Source organism: Diaporthe citri (assembly GCF_014595645.1).
Source record: "Diaporthe citri strain NFHF-8-4 chromosome Unknown scaffold_6, whole genome shotgun sequence".
Taxonomy (NCBI): Eukaryota; Fungi; Ascomycota; class Sordariomycetes; order Diaporthales; family Diaporthaceae; genus Diaporthe; species Diaporthe citri.
The window spans coordinates 1,029,588-1,049,286 of NW_025064851.1; the positions used below are offsets into that span (position 1 = coordinate 1,029,588).

The following is a 19,699-nucleotide window of genomic DNA, read 5'->3' on the forward strand; positions in this document are numbered from 1 at the left end:
GGCTGCATGCAGTCGATGCAGTGTGCGCATAGAACTCCTGAGTGTGCAGGGAGAATGCCTTGCAATATGCGGCTCTGCAGTCCCATGTTCGATTAGAGGGCGATCAGTGAGACAGTCCCGCATTGTAGGACGCCACGTGAACACCCAGAGCCTTATCCTCGTCGGAACGGACCCACGGAAGACAGACACATTCACCATAGTGTGACGTCCATTCGGACCGTAAATTAATGTGTCTCACAGGTCGAGGCTGTGCAAAGCCGCTGTGTGAGGTAGAGGCATGTGGTTACACAGCAGGAGCACACCTTAGCCAGCCACACGCGAGGCGAGCGTTGGCCACGTCTCTCATCAGTCCTCACGGGAACCCGTGATCACGCCGCGCTCTCTATGTCAGCACCAGCTGCAGCCTCGGGACTACCTTTGGCAGTCGCAGTTTTGCCTCCTCCCACGCCATAGGCGACGACAACCGCCCCGCTCGCCATCCATACCGCCAGCACCCAGGTCAGCGTGCCCCAGCCGTTGCGGTCCATCACGTACCCCGACATCAGGCTGCCCACGGAGCCTCCGAGGGCAAACGACGTGCAGAACAGCCCGTAGCCGAGCCCGTACACGCCATTCCTCCCGAAGACGCCCGGGCTGGCGGCCTCCTCCGCGTCGATGGCGTAGGTGATCTCGGCCATCAGCGGCGTGTTGGCGAAGGTCAGGGTGACGCCCAGGAGGGCCAGCAGGGCGCCCAGGAGGACCTTGTGGCCGATGGTGTTGTCGGTAACGAAGCGCAGGCAGACCAGCACGGGGATGGAGGCTGCGAAGCCGGCTGTCGTGGGCCACCTCGCGCCGTAGCGGTCGCACATCCAGCCCACAACAGGGGATATGAAGGCTGGGATGAAGATCGCGAAGAAAATCAGGCCCGCGGCTGTCGAGGACCAGTTGAAGGTGTCTTTGACAAACAGCGGCCCGACCGTGTCCCACGAGATCCTTGTCGTGGTGGTGTGATGGTCAGCAGAGTTTTTCTTTTGAGCTTGGATGGAGGAGCGGTGAGCGGGGGTTTGGAGTGTGCGTGGCGAGGATGGCGATGACTCACATCGCACCGGCTTGGATGATGATTCCAAAGTTTGCAGCCAGAAGACGTCGCGATTTGAGGAGCCGCAGCTTGGGGTGCTTCGCTGTCCTCCCGCTCGCGACGATGGACGGTGCTGCTGGTGGCACCGCAGTAGCTTCTGAATCAATATTACTGTTGCCACCATCGTGACCTGGACCTGCTCCTCCGACCTGCTTCTCATCGTGCATCACGCTCATCTCTGGCGCTTCGGCAGCCTCGGCTGTTTCTCCAGCAGACTCTCCAGCCGCGCCGGGACTGGAACCTGAGGACTCCTCTTGATCACTAATCCACTGCCTCGCGATCTTCTTTTCGATGAGAATCAAGCGCAGGATAATGTCAAGAAAAATGCAACCAAAAGCGATATAGTACACAGCGTAGTAACCCTTCGCAGCAAAGACGGCCCCGCCGATGGCAGGCGAGACCAGCAGGCCCATGGACATGGCAATGGCTGAGTATCCCATTGCCTCGCCAATCTTGTCTGGCACAGTGTCAACCATCAGGGCCAGTCCAACAGTCCATACTATGGCCGCACTCAGGCCTTGCAGGATCCTGCCGATGATAAGAAGGGCGATAGTTCTCCCCAGGCAGAGGAAGATGGTTGAGCCCGCCAGAGAAACCAGGCCGATGAGAAGAGGCCATCTCCTTGAGGACGTGTGATCAGCATACAGCCCGACCAGGGGGCTGCCGATGAAGAGGGCAATGGTGTAACATGCCAGGAGAATGGCATTCCACGTCTGCACGGAGTCCTCGTCGACGCCGACTCGGCTGGTCAGTGCGAATGGGATGACCGGCACGATGATGCCATAGAGCAGGATATCGGTGAAGATGGCGATACAAACGGTCGCGAGGATGAACGTGCTAGACGACCGAAAAGCCAGGAAGTGAGGGGGTCTGGAGTTTGGCGCTTTCTTTTCGCCCGAGACGAAGTGCTGGAGGTATCGGGCGGCCTTGAAAGCCATGGTTTGAGGCGTCAAGCGGCGGCTCAAAGGCCCAAAAGGATTTCTCGGCGCTCGACAACCGCGTAGTGTGTCCAAGGAAATGCTCGGTAGACCATTTGGAGCTCAGTAGATGGTTAGCCTAGGCGAGACTAACGGTTCATGGCAATAGCATGGCAAAGAACAGGCTTGGTTGTCTTCCACAAAGGTGTGAAGTCCAAAATGTAAGATGGAGCAAACTTTGTCCATTGACGACATTGACTGCCGGTAATGTGACGGTCGGCGAGTCCCGTGTCTGTACTGTGATTTACACTCTTGGCGGTCATTTGGACGTAGACCACAAGGCCTTGGGGACCGGCCCGGGGCGAATTTAGTCAATTCAAATCATGGTCGAAAAATTGGCAGTGAAGTCTTTGGACACAGCTCCGTTGCAGCAGAGAATAAAAAATGCGTGGTGTTGTGGAATGTCTCACACCTGTTGTAGTCTGACTTGCACCTGCCTCAGTTACAGTGCCTGTCCATGCTCGGAGCCGATTCGGCGTGGCAGAAGTGCGGTCCTGCCAGTAGCCGATAAGATAAGGAACCAAGCTGTGAATTTCTTGATGCGATTTAAGCTGCCATCAAGCCGAAGGCAATTTATGATTTCGCAACTATCATCCATCTGCACCTGCAGCGCCCTCAACAGCAACCATGCTTTCAATACCAAAGACGATAGGCGAGTTCTCGGTCTTGCCACTGAGTATGTCGCCTTTACCGTCATATCCTCAAACCACCACACATTATGTCTACGCCCGACGACATGCGCCAAACCGTCCCACCGCCGACGACGACCGCAGTCTTTTCCTAACCAACGTCCCCGTCGACAGCACAGAAGCGCACTTCCGCGCCATAATCGCCACCCTTGCTGGTAACGGCAAGTTCGAGTCCATATCATTCGAGTCAGACAGAAAGGGGAAGCCAGTCTCTCTGGAGCCCGCCCAGGCCGCACGGCTCGCCTCCGTTGCATCACGGAAACGCAAGCGCGACGAGTCCGATTCCGAATCCGAGGACGAGGTAGAGCAAGTGGCGCGGCTGCCCCCAACATGGACGCGAGAGCTGCACCGGAGTGGCAGCACAGCGGTCATCGTCCTCGCCGACAAGAAGAGTGTGGAGATTGTGCTGAAGGCCATCGCAAAGGTTCACAAGAGCAAGAAATACCCGGTCTGGGGCGAGGGTGTCAAAGAGAAGGTCCCACCGCTGGGGCCTCACTGGATCCAGGCGCACAACAAGCTATCCTTCCCACCCACGGAGATCCTTCAGCAGTCCGTGGACGCATTCTTCACCGTGTTCAACCGCAAAGAGAAGGAGGCCGCAGAGATGGCCAAGAGGCTGCGTAACGAGCCGGATGAGGACGGCTTCGTCACGGTCACGAGGGGCGGGCGCGCGGCCCCGGCGAGGAGGGACGAGGCCGAGGAGGCGCGCAAGAAGATGCTGGACCGCGAGCAGAAGAAGAAGGAGGAGCTGACCAACTTCTACCGCTTCCAGCTGCGCGAGAGGAAGAAGGCGGAGCAGGCCGAGCTGATCAAGAAGTTCGACGAGGACAAGAGGAAGGTCCAGGCCTTGAGGCAGAAGCGCGGCAAGTTCAGGCCCGAGTCTTGAGCTTGAGGTGGTCTATGGATTTTGCATCTGAAAATACGGGTGGAAATCCTATGTTCACACGACATATAAGCCTCGAAAAAGTGCTGGGGTTGATACGCATTGCCGCAGAGGCAGTAGTTGGTCGGGCATGCCTCGTAAGCATCTTTCTCATTCCTGTTGTTTACTTTTACCGACCATGATGATCGCCGCGGGGCCAGCAAAGTATCGCGACTCCATGGGATCCAATACCATGCAGGCAGTGGTACTGTGACGACAAAAACCGCGTTTAAACAATCTTCTCACCTTGTCTGAAGTCAATCTCCGTTACACATTCATGTTCGATCCACGTCCTAGGGCTGCGCTAATTTTGCACAAATTCTGCAGGACTTGATGCTGTTACAATTCACCTTAACGTTGTGCGGTCGTGGTCGAGAACCGCACACTGGAGTGGAGATTGCGACTTGAGGCGAAAGGATGTAAGAGCTGCACAGCTTGCCAATACCACACGGTCACGGTGTCATTCCGCCATGGTCGTGAACACCCGAGATGGCAACTGCTAGTCCACCCATCGAGAACGGGTCTCATTATTGTGAACATGACATGGAAAAACATACCTTGGGCCATGACAGTTTCACATGGCGGCGTCAGATATTTCGGATCATGTCTCCGTCGATCGACAGACAGCTCTCCCAATGGTAGAAATGACAAATACAATTCATCGAATTTTTCATCTTTTTTTGTTGTGCTTTTTCGTGTTGGAATGTCCAAAAATGTACGGCAGGAAAAGAGTGGCCTGGTGATAATGTGGCGCAGGTGTGGGTTGAATGCAGGCCCAAGATCGGGCGTCCACCCCGATCAGCCTCTGCCTGCAACGGCGATCAATGTGGGGAAGGCAGCTCCTCTTCGGGGTGCTGTCGAGCTGTCAGGCACGTCAGGGATAAGCTCTCGGGCGTCATCCCGAGTGCCTATGGGGTGCAACGGCCGAGCCGGCAGCGAAACACCCCGCCAATACCCTTATCGCCCGGGATCGGAGCGAATAATGACGAGTAATCTACTAAATAATACCATGGGGGACGGCGCGAGACCAACTCCCGTTGTAGTGATCTGAACTCTCAAAAACATTTCTTTTGCCATCATTCCACACTTCTTTATTCACATACCGCCCAATCGTCTCATCCATGACCCCTCACACATCCTAACTTCTGGACAGCCAGGCAGTTATCCAGCAGCGAGGACAGACGTGAAGATGGGTTCCAGCCAGGATGAGCGGGGCATCCGCATCGCCATAGACCGCGGCGGCACCTTCACCGACTGCGTGGGCAACCTGGCGGGGGAGGACATCGTGATCAAGCTGCTGTCGGAGGACCCGGCCAACTACCAGGATGCGCCGCTCGAGGGCATCCGGAGGATCATGTCGCACTTCCTCGGCCGCGACATCCCCCGCGGCGAGCCCCTCGACACCTCCAAGATCGACTCCATCCGCATGGGCACCACCGTTGCCACCAACGCCCTGCTCGAGAGGAAGGGTGAGACCATCGCCATGGTCGTCACCAAGGGCTTCAAGGACTGCCTTGTCATCGGCAACCAGTCCAGGCCCAAGATCTTTGACCTCGCTATCCGCAAGCCTGACGTCTTGTATTCCGAGGTCGTGGAGATCGACGAGCGGGTCACACTAGAGGACTATGCCGAGGACCCGGAACGGCACACTACCAAGCCAGAGGTAAAGGCCGGCACTGCGGAAGCTAAGACGGCGGATCTGGTCATGGGCCTGTCGGGCGAGGCAGTCCGCATTCTACAACGGCCAGAGGAGGACAGAATACGGACACAGCTGCAGGAAATTTACGACAAGGGCATCAAGAGCATAGCGGTGTGCCTGATGCACGGGTACACATTCCCGGACCACGAGGCCGCGGTGGGGAGGATCGCCAGGGAGATCGGGTTCCGGCACGTCTCGCTGAGCTCCGAGCTCATGCCCATGATCAAGCTGGTCTCGAGAGCAACCTCCGTGTGCGCCGACGCGTACCTGACCCCCGCCATCCGCAAGTACATCGATGGGTTCCAGAAGGGTTTCGAGGGGGGCCTGGGCACGCAAAGTGTTAAGAACGAATCCGGAAGCCGTGGGGCCCGCTGCGAATTCATGCAGAGCGACGGCGGCCTGGTCGATGTCGAGAAGTTCACGGGCCTCAAGGCCATCCTGTCTGGCCCCGCCGGTGGTGTCGTCGGCTACGCCATAACGTCGTATGACCCGGACACAAGGATACCCGTTATTGGGTTCGACATGGGAGGGACGAGTACCGATGTCTCTAGATACGGCGAGGGCCGGTACGATCATACCTTCGAGACCACAACGGCTGGCGTTACCATCCAATCGCCGCAGCTGGACATCAACACAGTGGCAGCCGGTGGTGGTTCAAGATTGTTCTTCAGGAACGGGCTTTTTGTCGTTGGTCCTGAATCTGCCGGCGCGCACCCTGGACCAGCATGCTACCGAAAGGGAGGTCCTGCTACAGTCACCGACGCCAACTTGTACCTGGGCAGGCTTCTGCCCGAGTTCTTCCCCAAGATATTCGGCAAGAATGAAGACGAGGGTCTGGACGTCGAGGCTAGCAAGAAGGTCCTCCAGGAGCTCACCGACCAGGTCAACAACGAGACAGGGAAGAAAATGTCTGTCGATGAGGTTGCCTACGGTTTCTTGACCGTCGCGAACGAGAGCATGACCCGTCCTATTCGGTCGATAACGGAAGCAAAGGGTCACGACTCTTCAAAACACAGGCTGGCCACATTCGGTGGAGCAGGCGGCCAGCACGCTGTTGCTATTGCGGATGCTCTGGGCATTAAGCAAATTCTCATCCACAGATACTCGTCTGTGCTGTCAGCATACGGCATGGCATTGGCAGACGTGGTCGATGAGCGACAAGAGCCAGATTCTGCCGTGTGGTCGGATGATGGCAAGACCGTGAGCGAATTAAAAGAAAAGATGGAGAAGCTCAAGGAGAAGTCTCGCAAGGCACTCCAGGACCAGGGATTCAGCGACAAGGATATCGTCTTTGAGGAGTACTTGAACATGAGATACCGCGGTACAGAATCAGCATTGATGATTGTCAAGCCGAGCGACGAAGACACCAAAGAGCATTTTGACGGCAAAGAATGGGCATTTGACCAGGCGTTTGTGAAGCATCATCGATACGAATTCGGGTTTACATTAGACGATCGGGACATCATTGTCGACGATGTGCGAGTAAGAGGCATTGGCAAGAGTTTCAGATATGCCGAGGAGACGGTGGACCAACAACTGAAACAACTGAAGAGACAAGAGGTCTCTGGGAAGAACAAGCACTCCAGTGCTCAAGTTTACTTTGAGGAGGGGAGGTTGGAGACACCAATCTACAAGCTTGGCGACATCCAAGTTGGAGACGTTGTCAAGGGTCCAGCCATGCTGGCCGACGGGACGCAGACTATTGTTGTCACGCCCAAGGCTGAGGCAGTCATCCTTCAGACCCATGTGATTGTCAACATCGCGGCTGACAGCGGCAGGGATGAGTCTCAGGGGACGGACCTGTCCAAGCGGGAAGTGGACCCAATCGTGCTCAGCATCTTCGGTCACAGGTTCATGGCCATCGCAGAGCAGATGGGTAGGGCACTGCAAAAGACAAGTGTCAGCACAAATGTCAAGGAGCGCCTTGACTTTTCATGTGCCATCTTCGACGCAACTGGAGGACTTGTTGCGAACGCTCCCCACTTGCCAGTGCACCTGGGTTCCATGGGCACTTGTGTAAAGCGGCAAGCCGAGATATGGAAGGGCGAGCTGAAGAGAGGAGACGTGATCATCTCCAATCATCCTTCATATGGTGGAACACATCTTCCTGATGTCACGCTCACGATGCCTGCGTTCGACGAGAAGGGGGAGAACATCCTTTTCTACGCGGCATCTAGAGCCCACCATGCTGACATTGGTGGTATCACCGCCGGCAGCATGCCACCCCACTCGCGCGATCTCTTCCAAGAAGGCGCTGCCATCAAGAGCGAGAAGCTTGTCAGCGAGGGCAAGTTTAATGAGGAGAGGGTTGTGGAGCTGTTCTACAACGAGCCCGCGAAGTTCCCTGGCTGCAGTGGTACTCGTTGCCTCGCTGACAACATCAATGACCTGCGAGCGCAGGTGTCTGCCAACCAGAAGGGTATCTCGCTGATCGAGAATTTGATCCAAGAGTATGGCGAGGATACTGTGATGTTCTACATGAAGAACATCCAGGATAATGCCGAGTCGTGTGTGCGAAGGCTGCTCAAGGACGTGAGCAAGAAGTTCGAGGGCAAGGATCTCTCGTCTGTGGACTATATGGATGATGGTAGCCCAATCAAGTTGAAGGTCACTATTGATCCTGAGAAGGGTGAGGCGATATTTGACTTCGAGGGCACTGGTCCCGAAGTATACGGCAACATCAATGCCCCAGAAGCTGTGAGCTACAGGTGAGCACTCACTCTCCCTTTCAATATCTCAATATAGCACAAGCTAAACTCTGAACCAGTGCCATTATCTACTGCCTCCGCTGCCTAATCTCCGAAGACATCCCCCTCAACCAAGGCTGCCTGAAACCAATCCACGTCAAGATCCCGCCCAAGTCCCTCCTCTCGCCCTCGGACCACGCCGCCGTGGTGGGCGGCAACGTCCTGACCAGCCAGCGCGTGACGGACGTCATCTTCAAGGCCTTCCAGGCCTGCGCCGCCTCGCAAGGGGACTGCAACAACCTCACCTTCGGCTTCGGCGGCAACGCGGCGGGCCAGGACGCCGTCCGCGGCTTCGGGTACTACGAGACCATCGCCGGCGGGTCGGGCGCGGGCCCCCACTGGGACGGCACCAGCGGCGTGCACACGCACATGACCAACACGCGCATCACCGACAGCGAGGTGTTTGAGCGGAGGTACCCCGTGCTGCTGCGCGAGTTCAGCATCCGGGAGGGGTCCGGCGGTGAGGGACAGCACCGCGGTGGGGACGGCGTCGTACGGGACATTGAGTTCCGCATCCCCGTGCAGGTGTCTATCCTCTCTGAGCGGAGGGTGTATCACCCCTATGGCCTGGCGGGCGGCGGGGATGCCGCGTGCGGGCTGAATGTCTGGGTGCGGAAGGTTGAGAAGGCTAGCTGGGAGAAGCAGCTGCGGCGGCTTAAGGCCGGCAACGGTGGCAATGGGGGTGGTAATGAGGTGGACAAGGAGGATGTTGAGTATGAGGAAAGGCATATCAACCTTGGGGCTAAGAATAGTGCGCCTATGAAGGCTGGGGACAGGATCATAATCAACACTCCCGGTGGTGGTGGGTGGGGCAAGGCGGGTGAGGCGAAGAGGCACAGGGAGGTGGAGGATCATACCTCGGGGTGGAGGAAGGGGAGTCATGCTGCGAGGGAGGATGCCGCATTGCAAGTCTAGGTGAGGAATGGAAGGTGTGTACCTGTGCACCCTGCAGTCATTTCTTCCGTGAATAATGACATGTTATTCTCTTGAAAGACGGCACAGCATAATGATGAGTGTGCACAACGATCGCTTCCTTCGCTGTCGAACATATGCTGACCAAGCTTTGCAAACAAGGACTGAGTAGGGACTTCAGGAAACGGAACCCAGATAGACGACAGAAGGGAACAGCTTGAAATGATTACCTCCTTTGCACGGCCTTCAACGAGATGATGGCCTCCGCTCCGGCGCCGATTGTCAGACTTCCTTACTACAATGAAAACACAAGCCTGCAAGAGTACCAACCACCGTAGTGATAGCCCCAGAGAGCGCAATGCCCATGAGCACCTGCCTCATCAGGACCCCGAGAACGACACCTGGCACTGTGATCAACGCCGAGGCCCCAGCGATGAGCAATGCCAACCATGGATTGCTGAGCTTGTAGCAGACGAAACGAGCCCTGTTAGGAGCATGACGTTCATCTGAGGACGAAAGGCGGGCCACGATGGCGTCGTTAGATTCCAAGGCGGGAAAGGTGTCAGGAATGGGCGGAGCGCTGGGCTCCTGGCTGATGGCAGCATGAGATTCGAGCGGGAGGGGCTAGAGAAGGAAATACTTAGTGACTTCTGGCGTCGGTGTAATTATTTGTGGCAAGTATACCTGTTCCAGAGCCGCAGTCTCGTCAACGGTGCCAGTGACACCGTGGTGAAGAACACTCTCGCCGGGGAACATGTCCGTCATTTCATGGATGAGGACATGGGGACGCGACTCGACGTTGCGCACGAGTCCCGGAGGGTCATGCTGGGCAACGGGAGATACTTCAAGGCCGACGCCTGGGGGATAATCTTCGGCGGACATGTCGTTCATATTGATGGAGGAAGATCTTTGACTTTGAGCTTTATACTAGTAGAGAACAGCCAGGACAAAGTTCCAGAGATATGGGAATTATGTACAGAGGCCAGGAGCCCGAAGGAAATGTGGGCTTCGCACGCTTGTTGTGTGTTATGCAGGCTTGGTGCCACAACAGCGGTCTCACTTACATCGAAGGATATGACCTTCAGATATGTTCACTATCAGCGGCGCTCCTCATAAACATGCTAATCAAGTGTTAGAGGCTACCTGGTACTTGCACTGCAGGGATTAAATCCTTTCGACGTTTAACTCCCGTCCAATCAGCTCGGTGTGAGGTATGGACACCACCCCCGGTCGATTACGAAGTGGATTTGGGAGAAGCAAGGCTGACACAAGGGACCTGGACATCATGAAGAGCCGGCTGGCATTGTGGTTTGCCACCAATACTGAAGACCTTCGGGTTACACCCGACGGCACTAAGCTACCACACGGCTCAGTGCTAGGTTAGTCAAAAAGGTATCCTATGTGTTTTTTCTTCTTCTGTTTTCTTTTTTTTTTGTAATAATAGATAATCGTTCTACTTTGTACACGTAGCGCAGCGAGCCTAACTTTAGGAAGTCGGTTGAAAGACAGCGTTAGGAACAGTCTTTAAAATCGAGAATAGTCTTCTGATTGATTCGCTCTTACCAAAGCTGAGAGTATTGCACGGGCAAAAGTATAAGAAGGACATTCTTTCTGAATGCAACTTTGTTGAGCAGAGCAAATAAAGTGACAGACGGTTCTTTTGGCAGAAGGGCATCACGGCAGACTGTTCTGACAGGCTTCCGAGCAGTGAGACGAACTGGCATAGTGGTGGTCCTTATCCGTTTTGTTGATAGGTGGATGGGCCATGTGTTCTAGGAACCTCATTGATATTCCCAACGATTGACGGTTGCTCCAAACAAGAGCTGCCGATAAGGCTAATATCTCTACCTCTGCAGGCTGCTGGTGTGATGTAGGCATGGAGCACGTAGGTGCAAGAAAGTGGACATATTGTACTGAATCAGTGATGTCTTGATCTCTCCCTATGCGAATACCTCACCTCTCGTCCGGAATGGATAGTCAGTCTTACTCTGTTTCAAGACATAAAAGTCTTGTCAAAAATTGAAGGAAAGGGCTATCACCTTTTCAACATATGGATTCAATCAAACCAGGCAGCCAAGTGCACCTTTGTCTGGCAAACTGGCTCTGTACTATGTAGCGATGGACACTAACGGTTGCAGATCAGGGCTTTCAATGGATCGAATGGATTGCTTGCTCCCCTTAAGACACACGTGGCGTGAGTTTCAAGCTAATGTCACTTGCAGCACATTCTTCAAATTCAGTATATGTATATGTTTCGTTGCACTTTGTTATATTTCATGACTTTCTTTCGTTACATGAAGGTATTCAGGTGTTCTTAAATATCTCTTCCTATTATCCTTTTTCTTTGTGTAAACTAATTTGTGAAATCCCTGATGCCTGGGCACAGGAACAAGTGATGGAAAGACTCTGTCCAGCTACGGAAGAAAGAAGGGATGAGGCAAGGAAAGCAAGTGATCTTCATCCCGATGGCCTATGTTAAAGGATATCGAATACAGTGACTGTGTCCCTCTGTTGTCCATAGTAAATTTCATCTTTGAACAGAGTAACACAAGATGAAGGTCTAGCTGAAGTCAGTTACTCTTCGTCGTCTTTCTTATGAAAACCATTAAGATGTTATAGTAGGGTAGGCAAGAGAGTCTATTTACTATGAGCAAATGCTTCCATCTCTTTGGGTATATTTTAAAAAGACAACTACAGAATATATGGGTCTTTCTCCAATTTCTTCAATGTGAGATCACAGGGAAGAATGGGCAGGGGGGCGAGTGACTGGGAGAATGTGTCCAATTGATGGCCGTTTGTCCTGCAAGCCACCGCAACAAGCCCATGTCCTCCTACCTTCGATAAGATCCACCAGTCTCACTTATTGTGGTAATAATAAAGACCTGCAAAGAAACTGACCACGGTAGCGATAGCACCCGAGAGTGCGATACCCCACGGTATCTGCTTCGTCGCGACCCCGAGGACGAGGCCTGGCACTACCACCAGGGACAGAGCTGCAACAATGAGAACCGCTATCCGCTTCACGGTAGGCCTGGAGCGGATGGTCAGTTCCCTGCTGGAGCCAATATCGCCGTCTGCGGGCAACTGGCGGGCCGCCCCCGAGCTGTGAGCTTCCGGGGTGAAAGAGTTATTGTTGCTGAGGAGGGGCGGATCCAACGGGCGCACGGGATCCTGACTGGTGATGGCGGCTTGCTGACCCTGAACAGGCTGGGCCTCGAGATCGACTGACTGGGAGGGAGTTATAGACGGCCAGTCTAAATGTGAGTAGGTATGGTCAGTAGGACTTACCTCCTCCGGAGTCGCGACCTCGGAGACCTGGCTAGTGATGTGGCGTGGCACGGCGTTCGGAAGACCTTGATATTCGCCGAGAAGGATGTTGGTCATTTCGTGGACGGGAACATCTGGGCGCAGTTGAATACTGGTCAAGGAATTGGCGCCGCCGTGTCGGAACACGACGCATAAGGTACCGCCAAGACCAGAAACAGAGTCTTCGGTGGGCATAGTGCTGGTCATGCCGGAACTTTCCCAGAAATCTGAGGCCTTTGCTGGATAACGGAAGGAAAGGAGGAAAGGATTCAAAATATTGGAGAGGACTTCTCCTTACAAGCATGAAATTAAAAGCCTGGTGTGTCGAGGGCTGGTGGAGTAGGCGGCAGTAGATATAGTTAAGAAGGAGGGGTTACAGAGCCTTATTGAATTCAGCAAAGGCGGTCTCTCCCGCTTTTTGGCCCCCCTACTTATACGATTGGGGTGCACAAAAGATACTGGATTAGATATGGACTTAGGTTGAATGAAACTCAAACCTATGGCGATTACTTTGATTGAGAAAGCCTTTCCACCATCAGAAGACAACTCTGTCGCATCTCCAATCTTCCTCTGACCTATGTGTAATCCCGCGGCTGAACATATCCGTCACCATGTTCAACAGACAGGCACGCGATCACCTACCATGTCAGGCCTGCCTGCGAAGATTTTCCGCCAGTGCAAAGGTCCCGGCAACGGCGGCCGACAGTATAATCCCCAGTTCGGCCAATCTAGTCATCACCCCAAGAAGCACCCCGGGTGCCACTATAGCCAGCAGCACTATCAAGGGGGTGAGGATGAGGCCAATATATGAGAGCCTAGGGTGAACCAGAATCGCCCTAAGAGGGCTACTTTCTCCAAGTGAAGAACAGAAGCTGACAGTAAACATGTGACGAGTGGGCGGGTCAAAGCTAGATGGACAATTTCTTGTAACCAAGACATGCTGCCCATTGTTAAGGTGGGATTATCTATATATAGTCTGCATGAAATTCAGTCATACTCGGGCACAGCGGGTTGTCTATGCTTCCATGAAGCCAGCTCCGAGTCCTGCCTTGCTACATAAAAGGAAATGTGGACATACATGCACGATAGTAACTATTCCGATGGCAGGTCTGCAGAGCCAACGTGACCACCACGGCTGCACCCAGTAGTACAATGCCAGGGTTCTTTCATTCACGACAAAGCTAGGTAGGTGAGAGGACATGCGTGTTAGGTATAAATAGTGCATGCCGCTGCGCTCAACAACTACACGCCACGTGATGATGCCCGAGGATAAGGGCTGGGGGATGGCATTCATGATGAAAAATTCGAAAGTAAACAATCTCAAATTTGCAGTAATACAGTGAATTCAGCAGTATCGTGAGAAGGGTGAGAAACCAGGACACGTTTTCTGCCTGGGTGTGGTGGGTGACAGCTTCTCATAGCAAGCGGGTCGCTTGTGCATGCTACTCAAGCTAACAGAAGTTGCAGCAAAATCAACAGTGATCGACAGTCTCGGGTCCTGTCGACACAGATATAAGTCCCACGACTGATAACAGCACATCAGAACACAGCCTGTCTAACGCCACTAGACTGCTGCAGCCACTACCCAACATGGCAGTACCAATTCCCTTCAGCAGCTTCTCGCTTTGTGACAGGGGCAGTCGGTGAGGACTTTGTCACGCGGCACATGAATGAGCGCAATGTCTGCATTGCGCTTTCCCAACGCAGCTCTATCCTTATTTTGTTTTGGGGGGGAGGGGGGGGAGTGCTGTTCATGTAGATTCCTCATCCCGCCACCGTAACGATGGCCACTGTGAAGAGGGCGGCGGTTCTTATGGCCCTTCGGACGACGAGACTGACTGGACTTGACCGAACCCCTGAGTAGCATAAGGAGATGCACATAAACCGACGGGAAGGGACGCGAGCACCGGCACGCGGAAATCCTTCCCCTGGTGCCAGAGGGCCACACACGCACCTACCGCCTGGTAATGTTTCGTCCAGTCTGGCGTACACACCTAGCCGAACGAATTGTAGAGCCTGTCAGCACTTGGTGCGCGGCACAGCCCTGGACAGCCCTCGGAAGCACGGAATTCTAGCCACTCCCACTTCGTTGTGCATCCATACCCTCCGAGGAGCCCTGCCGCCAAAGCAGAGCCGCAGTCGCCGAATTCGCCGCGGGTCGACAAACTAGACTCAGAGACAATGGAAAGTGCTGGTCTGAGAGAGTGTCTTAATCTGCTCTCGGTACGTGCTGTTCGTCCCTGGCCTTCCTTGGCGGGTGGCCAGCTCTTGCACAAGGTTATTGTATCCATCCAATCAATTATCCATCCATCCTTGCACCATCGATTTTAACCGTCCATCTTTTTTTTTTTTTTTTTTGAAAATACCCTTGTTTTGATAGCCCACTTATTTTGATAGTCCATCTTTTTTGGCGGTCCACTTATTTTGACAATTCCATCTTTTTTGGGTGCATCTTGTTTTACAGTCCATCTTTTCTGACCGCCGCTTTTTTTGTGACCGTCTTTTCTCTTTTAGCCTCCCATCTTTTTGACCATCCATCTCCATCATCCATGTGCCACTGAACTTTGGACCTTCAATCCTTCCCACTGGAAAGTTGCCATTTCAAGAGGCCCTTCTTCTGGCCCATGTACTCCCTGTCCATCCTCAGTGGGTGACTGCAATCCAAGTCAGCCTGCGACATTCTAGTTGATGATGTCAAACCCAATCAGCAACCATGGACCTACATAGATAGTGCATACCGATTAGGTTTAGAACCGTCCTACACAGGATAATACGCAGTCAATTCTCCATAAAATGCTGCTGGCAATGTTCTGGGGCCCAGAGCTTTGAGCAAAACTGCCCTCCTGGAAGCCCGGCGGAGCTCTGTACTCGGAGCTTGTTCTACTCGCCGGATTATTCTTTCTGATGAGATCTTCAATGTGGTCTAATCCCAAGCCAGGCGAGTGTTTTTAAGAACATGCGGTCATACAGATCGTTTCCCAACGCGGTTGATATGTTCCCATGTCAAGCGCTGCTTACCAACGTTTGCGGCTGGGTTGCTAGCCACCGAGCACGACACATCACTGGAGTCATTCGATCATCTTTCAACCTTTTTGGTACATCGCCCATAAGGTAATTTCTCTGAGATCTGTGAGGTTTGGCCACAACGATTTTGGCTTTGTAACCATGGATCAAGAAGATTACGAATCGGCCTGTTACTTATTCTTGTATATGAAAGAGTCAGTATCTAGAAATTGGCCATGACGCACGTGCTTTCATGAGACGGTGGGCTGAGATGTGAGTGTTACATTCGCACGCCTGATCACAAGAACCGGAAATAAATCATGATGAAAATGCACGCTCGCATCCTAGAAAACAATCACAAATAATCGGAATCCCCTAAAAAACACGATTTTAAAGAATTTCTCCCAATTCGAAAGGATTACGTGACCCGATTCTCTCTGTAGCGGATAATGTGCCAAAGCAGTAATTGCGTAGTTACCTAGGTATAGAAGGCTGTTTGTAGTTGGCGACTGGGTAGCAATTGGCGGACCCATGACTCTTACTTCCCCTTTGTGTTGATGTGGGATGGAATGCCATATCTTGCTGTATCTGAGTCTCGTGGACGCTCAATACCAAAGCCCACAGGATCCTTTTTCTTTTCTCCTTCCACTCGTCCGGTCGCCCTAAATTCACGTCCCGGACTCGGTCCACGGTGCTCGGGCATCTGTCCGGGCAGCCCCAACTGTCCTGCTCTCCCTGCAAGCTTCTGTTCCAAGTCATCTTCACTCCACTCTCTGACTATATATGCTTCTTTGGTGTTGTGATCCCGGCCATCGTAGGGCACTCCCAAAACCACGCGCTTGCACCATGTTGATGCAGCATCCGCACTCTCAAAGCACATGACAAAGCCGAACGAACTTCCCCGAATGTCCGTCATCCCGCTGGGGATGGGAATCCACACCATCTTCTCGTTTCCGGCCAAGATGCGGCCCTCACGGTTGAGTGCCTGGTATTTCTGGGCCTGTTGAGCGGTGTGGAAATGGATCCCGAGCTCTTTCAAGGAAAAGTTGTAATACACATCCAACACGAATCGTGGAACCATCTTGACCGTACTTCGCAGGTTTGTGTGATGCAGGACAATATTCAACCCAGGCTGTGCTTGGGTCATTGGAACGAGTTGATTGTCGAATATGACAGTATCGGGAGAGCCTGCTGCCTGCCAGGCTTCCCAGGCGGGGTTCGGTCATGCATGCAAGAGCAATCTCAGTGCAGCCAAGTCATGCAATGTTGAATTTAATTGGTTACAAAAATGCATGGAGATGACTGCATATCAGCAATGAAACCGATGTGGAAAAATTTTGGCTGTCGCACAAAGCGAGCGGGGTTAATAAGCTGCTGGTCTGTACTTGATCTTGTTTTACACTCTGGACTCTGCAATTAAGGACGTGATGATTGTCCGATATGAGCTGCTATTAGACCGCATTGAACCAATACGTATTGATTCCAGCAATCATGGAAAAAGTATCCAGTCATCAGCCAAATCCTAATGACAAGCATCGCCCTGTCTCAAAGAATGACGACCTGGGGGATCGAAGGCGGTATTCCATGGAGCAACATCAACTCCGGTCCATGGAACGGCCCTTTTACTCATACGAAAGGCACCATGGCTGGATTTCACCGAACGGCCCTGCAGATAGTGAGAAGACTAAACATCGGCTTTTCGGAGTCCCCGAGTTAGTACCGAAGTTGCTGATCAGCCTTTTCAGACTCCTGTTCTCTTCCAAACGATGAGCAGAGGCTCGCCGATCGTAGCGCTGCTCTCTTGCAACATTTCGAACGAGACGTATTCTTGACCTCTCCTTCCTACGGCAAGGATGAGGATGTCACGCAACCCAAGAAGAGACAGCTCGTCATCAGTTTCGCTGGATTGCAACGAATGCGGATGCGGAAGCTTCAGATCGAGCTGGCAAACAGAGTAATGTCCATGCATTTCAAAGAAGAGGAGCCAAATGACTGGGAGGACCTCCTTGAGAATTATAGTAAGCCGAATTCTGAGACTTTCTCTCTTCTTTGGTCTCTATGCTCTTCAAGGAGGAGATCCCGTTTGGTATGGACAGCTGACTATAGCTACTGTATTACAGTCACAGCGGTACGTGACTACGATTATATTCAGTCATGTGTCGATCGAGGAGACCGTGACCCGTTCATTCTCTCTAGCTCAAGGAACCTTGAGGCAAGGTTCCTGGAATTGGAGCTCCTGCATATTCCGTCACATATTCGGGAGAGTAAGGGGGAGTGGTCGAGCATCAACTTTCATGGACCGGTGTTTACCGCCGATGACTCTCGGGGAAAGCTCAGCAAGGAGGAAAAGTTCCGTCAGACTCTGCAGCGACTGGCCATGGCGATCGTGGGTGGTGCATTTCTGGTAGGCCCGATGTGGCTAATGGTCTTGCAAAACCAGATGTACACAACATTGATCACGACAACAGCATTTGTGTTTGGCTTTGGATCCGTTATTTCGATCGTCCCTACGTTTGTGGACGGGGCTAAGTTAGGGATGGAAACAGTGATGAGTGTGACTGCTGCGTACGCGGCGGTTCTGGTTGTCTTTGTGGGAACCACGGTATCAACAACCACGAGTGGCGGTTAGACGTAGAGTACGGCTGAGCAATCTACCTCGGTAATCTGCAACGTAGAAACCCATACATACAGATCCTCGAGGACCAAGGCCACGTGCGCTACTACCACACCTGAAGTATCCCCTGGTGACTGCTGAAACGAGAAAATTGTCTCAAATAGCACGCCAGCGGCTTTCATGGTCATGCAGTGTTAATTGTGAGGGCTTCGACAGCATCATGAGAGGATCGCATTTGATGAAATCCGGCTCAGCGTCAGGGGAAAAGCTGGTCGTTACTGTCAGGTCTTAACTATTCAATACTTTTACGACTACATATTCATCAATGTGTGTTCCCATGGAAGGATTAAAGTATTGAGCTGGTTGGCATTTGTCAATTTCAAGTCTGGGACCTGGGACTTGTTGCAACTTTAACAACAAAGTATCTCTGATTCAATGCTCTCCATGCTCATATTCTGAATGTTAGACCTCGGCATTGAGAAATTAACAGAGATAGAGGTTTTTGTTTCCCAAAAGTATGATTGCAGCGCTTAGTATAGGACTCTGAAGGCAATTTACATCATATAGGGTACCGCTCTTCTGGTCGTCTTGCAATTGCTACTAGTAGTTTTAAACAGAGGCAAATGGCGGACATCGACCAGGGAATAAGATTCGTGTCAAGGACTGCCAAGACAATGCGAAGTAGAGGTAATTGTTGCAGGCTTCGATGGCTGTGTTTATTGAGCTACGTCTGTCTATGTTTCTTCGCCACCAGAGCAGTTCAGGCTTTCCATGTCCCCACAACACAATATTGTCGTCTCTGTCTTGTTATGCGCAGACGAATACTCATCACACTGGGAAACGCGGATTTGCGAATCTCAACTATCAGCTCGACCAACGTCAAACTTTCCAAGGTAGTTAATGCTTCCCTCGAAGGAAACAGGGTCCTGAGGGGACTTAGACTCGGAGCAGGAGGTAGTCCACTGTTGGAACACGTTTAGCAAATGAATTGAGTCTTGAGGTACCTTTTACAGTAGACGATGGAATAGTGGGGCTGTATGACCGTGATGCTACAATGTGGGTTTGAGGAAGCATACAATGAGGCCTTGGCAATCACCCACTAATTCACCGCAAGGCGTGAAGATGCAGCCCACGCATTCAGGTCGGCACTGGAATGATTTAAGTTAACATCAGTCTAGCAGATGGGGATAACCGGTATGAGAACTCGTTATATGCAGCTGAAGCGGGGCTGATGAGTCCTTGCCAGTAATGGAAGCCTGTGAGGTGCTCTCTAAGATTCTTGGACCAAGGCAAAAGTTGTTTAGGGGGGGGGGTTGGTACACACGCAAACTCCGTCTTTTCCTCCTGATGGAGTCATGCCACCGAGACCGAAACCAAGCAGCATCAGGTTGATGATCATTCGCATCGTGATGACTGGCGTCGTTGGATTCGTCTGCGTAGTGTCTGTGTATGAACGTTCAAGCGTTGGTCTTTTTGATTCTGTTTGTATGTAACAAGCTGGGCACTGAGTATCTACAAACGCCTAAACTCTGCTGCCTTTTATATAGGCACTAAGGCCAGTGAATCGTTTCCTCTAGTCAGTCAGTAAACGGAAGTTCCACAGTCACCAGGAGCAGTGAATCATTGACTTCACCCTTCGGACTTTTATCTGCGTCTTTTACCGTTTTGAAGTACAGACACTGACTGGAGCCAATGTGTAAATGGAAAACGAAA

The 19,699-nt window shown here is 52.6% G+C and overlaps 7 protein-coding genes across 7 annotated transcripts; 3 read left to right on the top strand and 4 right to left on the bottom strand.

Moving 5' to 3' along the window:
- Positions 1-368: 368 nt before the first annotated feature.
- INS49_012304 (uncharacterized protein) lies at positions 369-2,055 on the bottom strand (the record flags this gene model as incomplete). The annotated part of the gene is made up of 2 exons (XM_043173008.1): positions 369-972; positions 1,079-2,055. 2 exons carry the CDS (start codon positions 2,053-2,055, stop codon positions 369-371), a joined length of 1,581 nt encoding a protein of 526 aa, XP_043022305.1.
- Positions 2,056-2,721: 666 nt separating this feature from the next.
- On the top strand, positions 2,722-3,669 carry INS49_012305 (uncharacterized protein; the record flags this gene model as incomplete). The annotated part of the gene is made up of 1 exon (XM_043173009.1): positions 2,722-3,669. One exon carries the CDS (start codon positions 2,722-2,724, stop codon positions 3,667-3,669), a length of 948 nt encoding a protein of 315 aa, XP_043022306.1.
- Positions 3,670-4,894: 1,225 nt separating this feature from the next.
- On the top strand, positions 4,895-9,066 carry INS49_012306 (uncharacterized protein; the record flags this gene model as incomplete). Its single annotated transcript, XM_043173010.1, has 2 exons — positions 4,895-8,112; positions 8,172-9,066. 2 exons carry the CDS (start codon positions 4,895-4,897, stop codon positions 9,064-9,066), a joined length of 4,113 nt encoding a protein of 1,370 aa, XP_043022307.1.
- Positions 9,067-9,289: 223 nt separating this feature from the next.
- Positions 9,290-9,954, bottom strand: INS49_012307 (uncharacterized protein; the record flags this gene model as incomplete). The annotated part of the gene is made up of 3 exons (XM_043173011.1): positions 9,290-9,330; positions 9,390-9,687; positions 9,748-9,954. 3 exons carry the CDS (start codon positions 9,952-9,954, stop codon positions 9,290-9,292), a joined length of 546 nt encoding a protein of 181 aa, XP_043022308.1.
- Positions 9,955-11,919: 1,965 nt separating this feature from the next.
- Positions 11,920-12,564, bottom strand: INS49_012308 (uncharacterized protein; the record flags this gene model as incomplete). Its single annotated transcript, XM_043173012.1, has 3 exons — positions 11,920-11,922; positions 11,962-12,291; positions 12,352-12,564. 3 exons carry the CDS (start codon positions 12,562-12,564, stop codon positions 11,920-11,922), a joined length of 546 nt encoding a protein of 181 aa, XP_043022309.1.
- A 3,346-nt stretch (positions 12,565-15,910) lies between these two features.
- Positions 15,911-16,453, bottom strand: INS49_012309 (uncharacterized protein; the record flags this gene model as incomplete). Its single annotated transcript, XM_043173013.1, has 1 exon — positions 15,911-16,453. One exon carries the CDS (start codon positions 16,451-16,453, stop codon positions 15,911-15,913), a length of 543 nt encoding a protein of 180 aa, XP_043022310.1.
- A 561-nt stretch (positions 16,454-17,014) lies between these two features.
- Positions 17,015-18,001, top strand: INS49_012310 (uncharacterized protein; the record flags this gene model as incomplete). Its single annotated transcript, XM_043173014.1, has 3 exons — positions 17,015-17,084; positions 17,118-17,390; positions 17,493-18,001. The coding sequence occupies 3 exons, from the start codon at positions 17,015-17,017 to the stop codon at positions 17,999-18,001; spliced, it is 852 nt and encodes a 283-aa protein (XP_043022311.1).
- Positions 18,002-19,699: the final 1,698 nt, after the last annotated feature.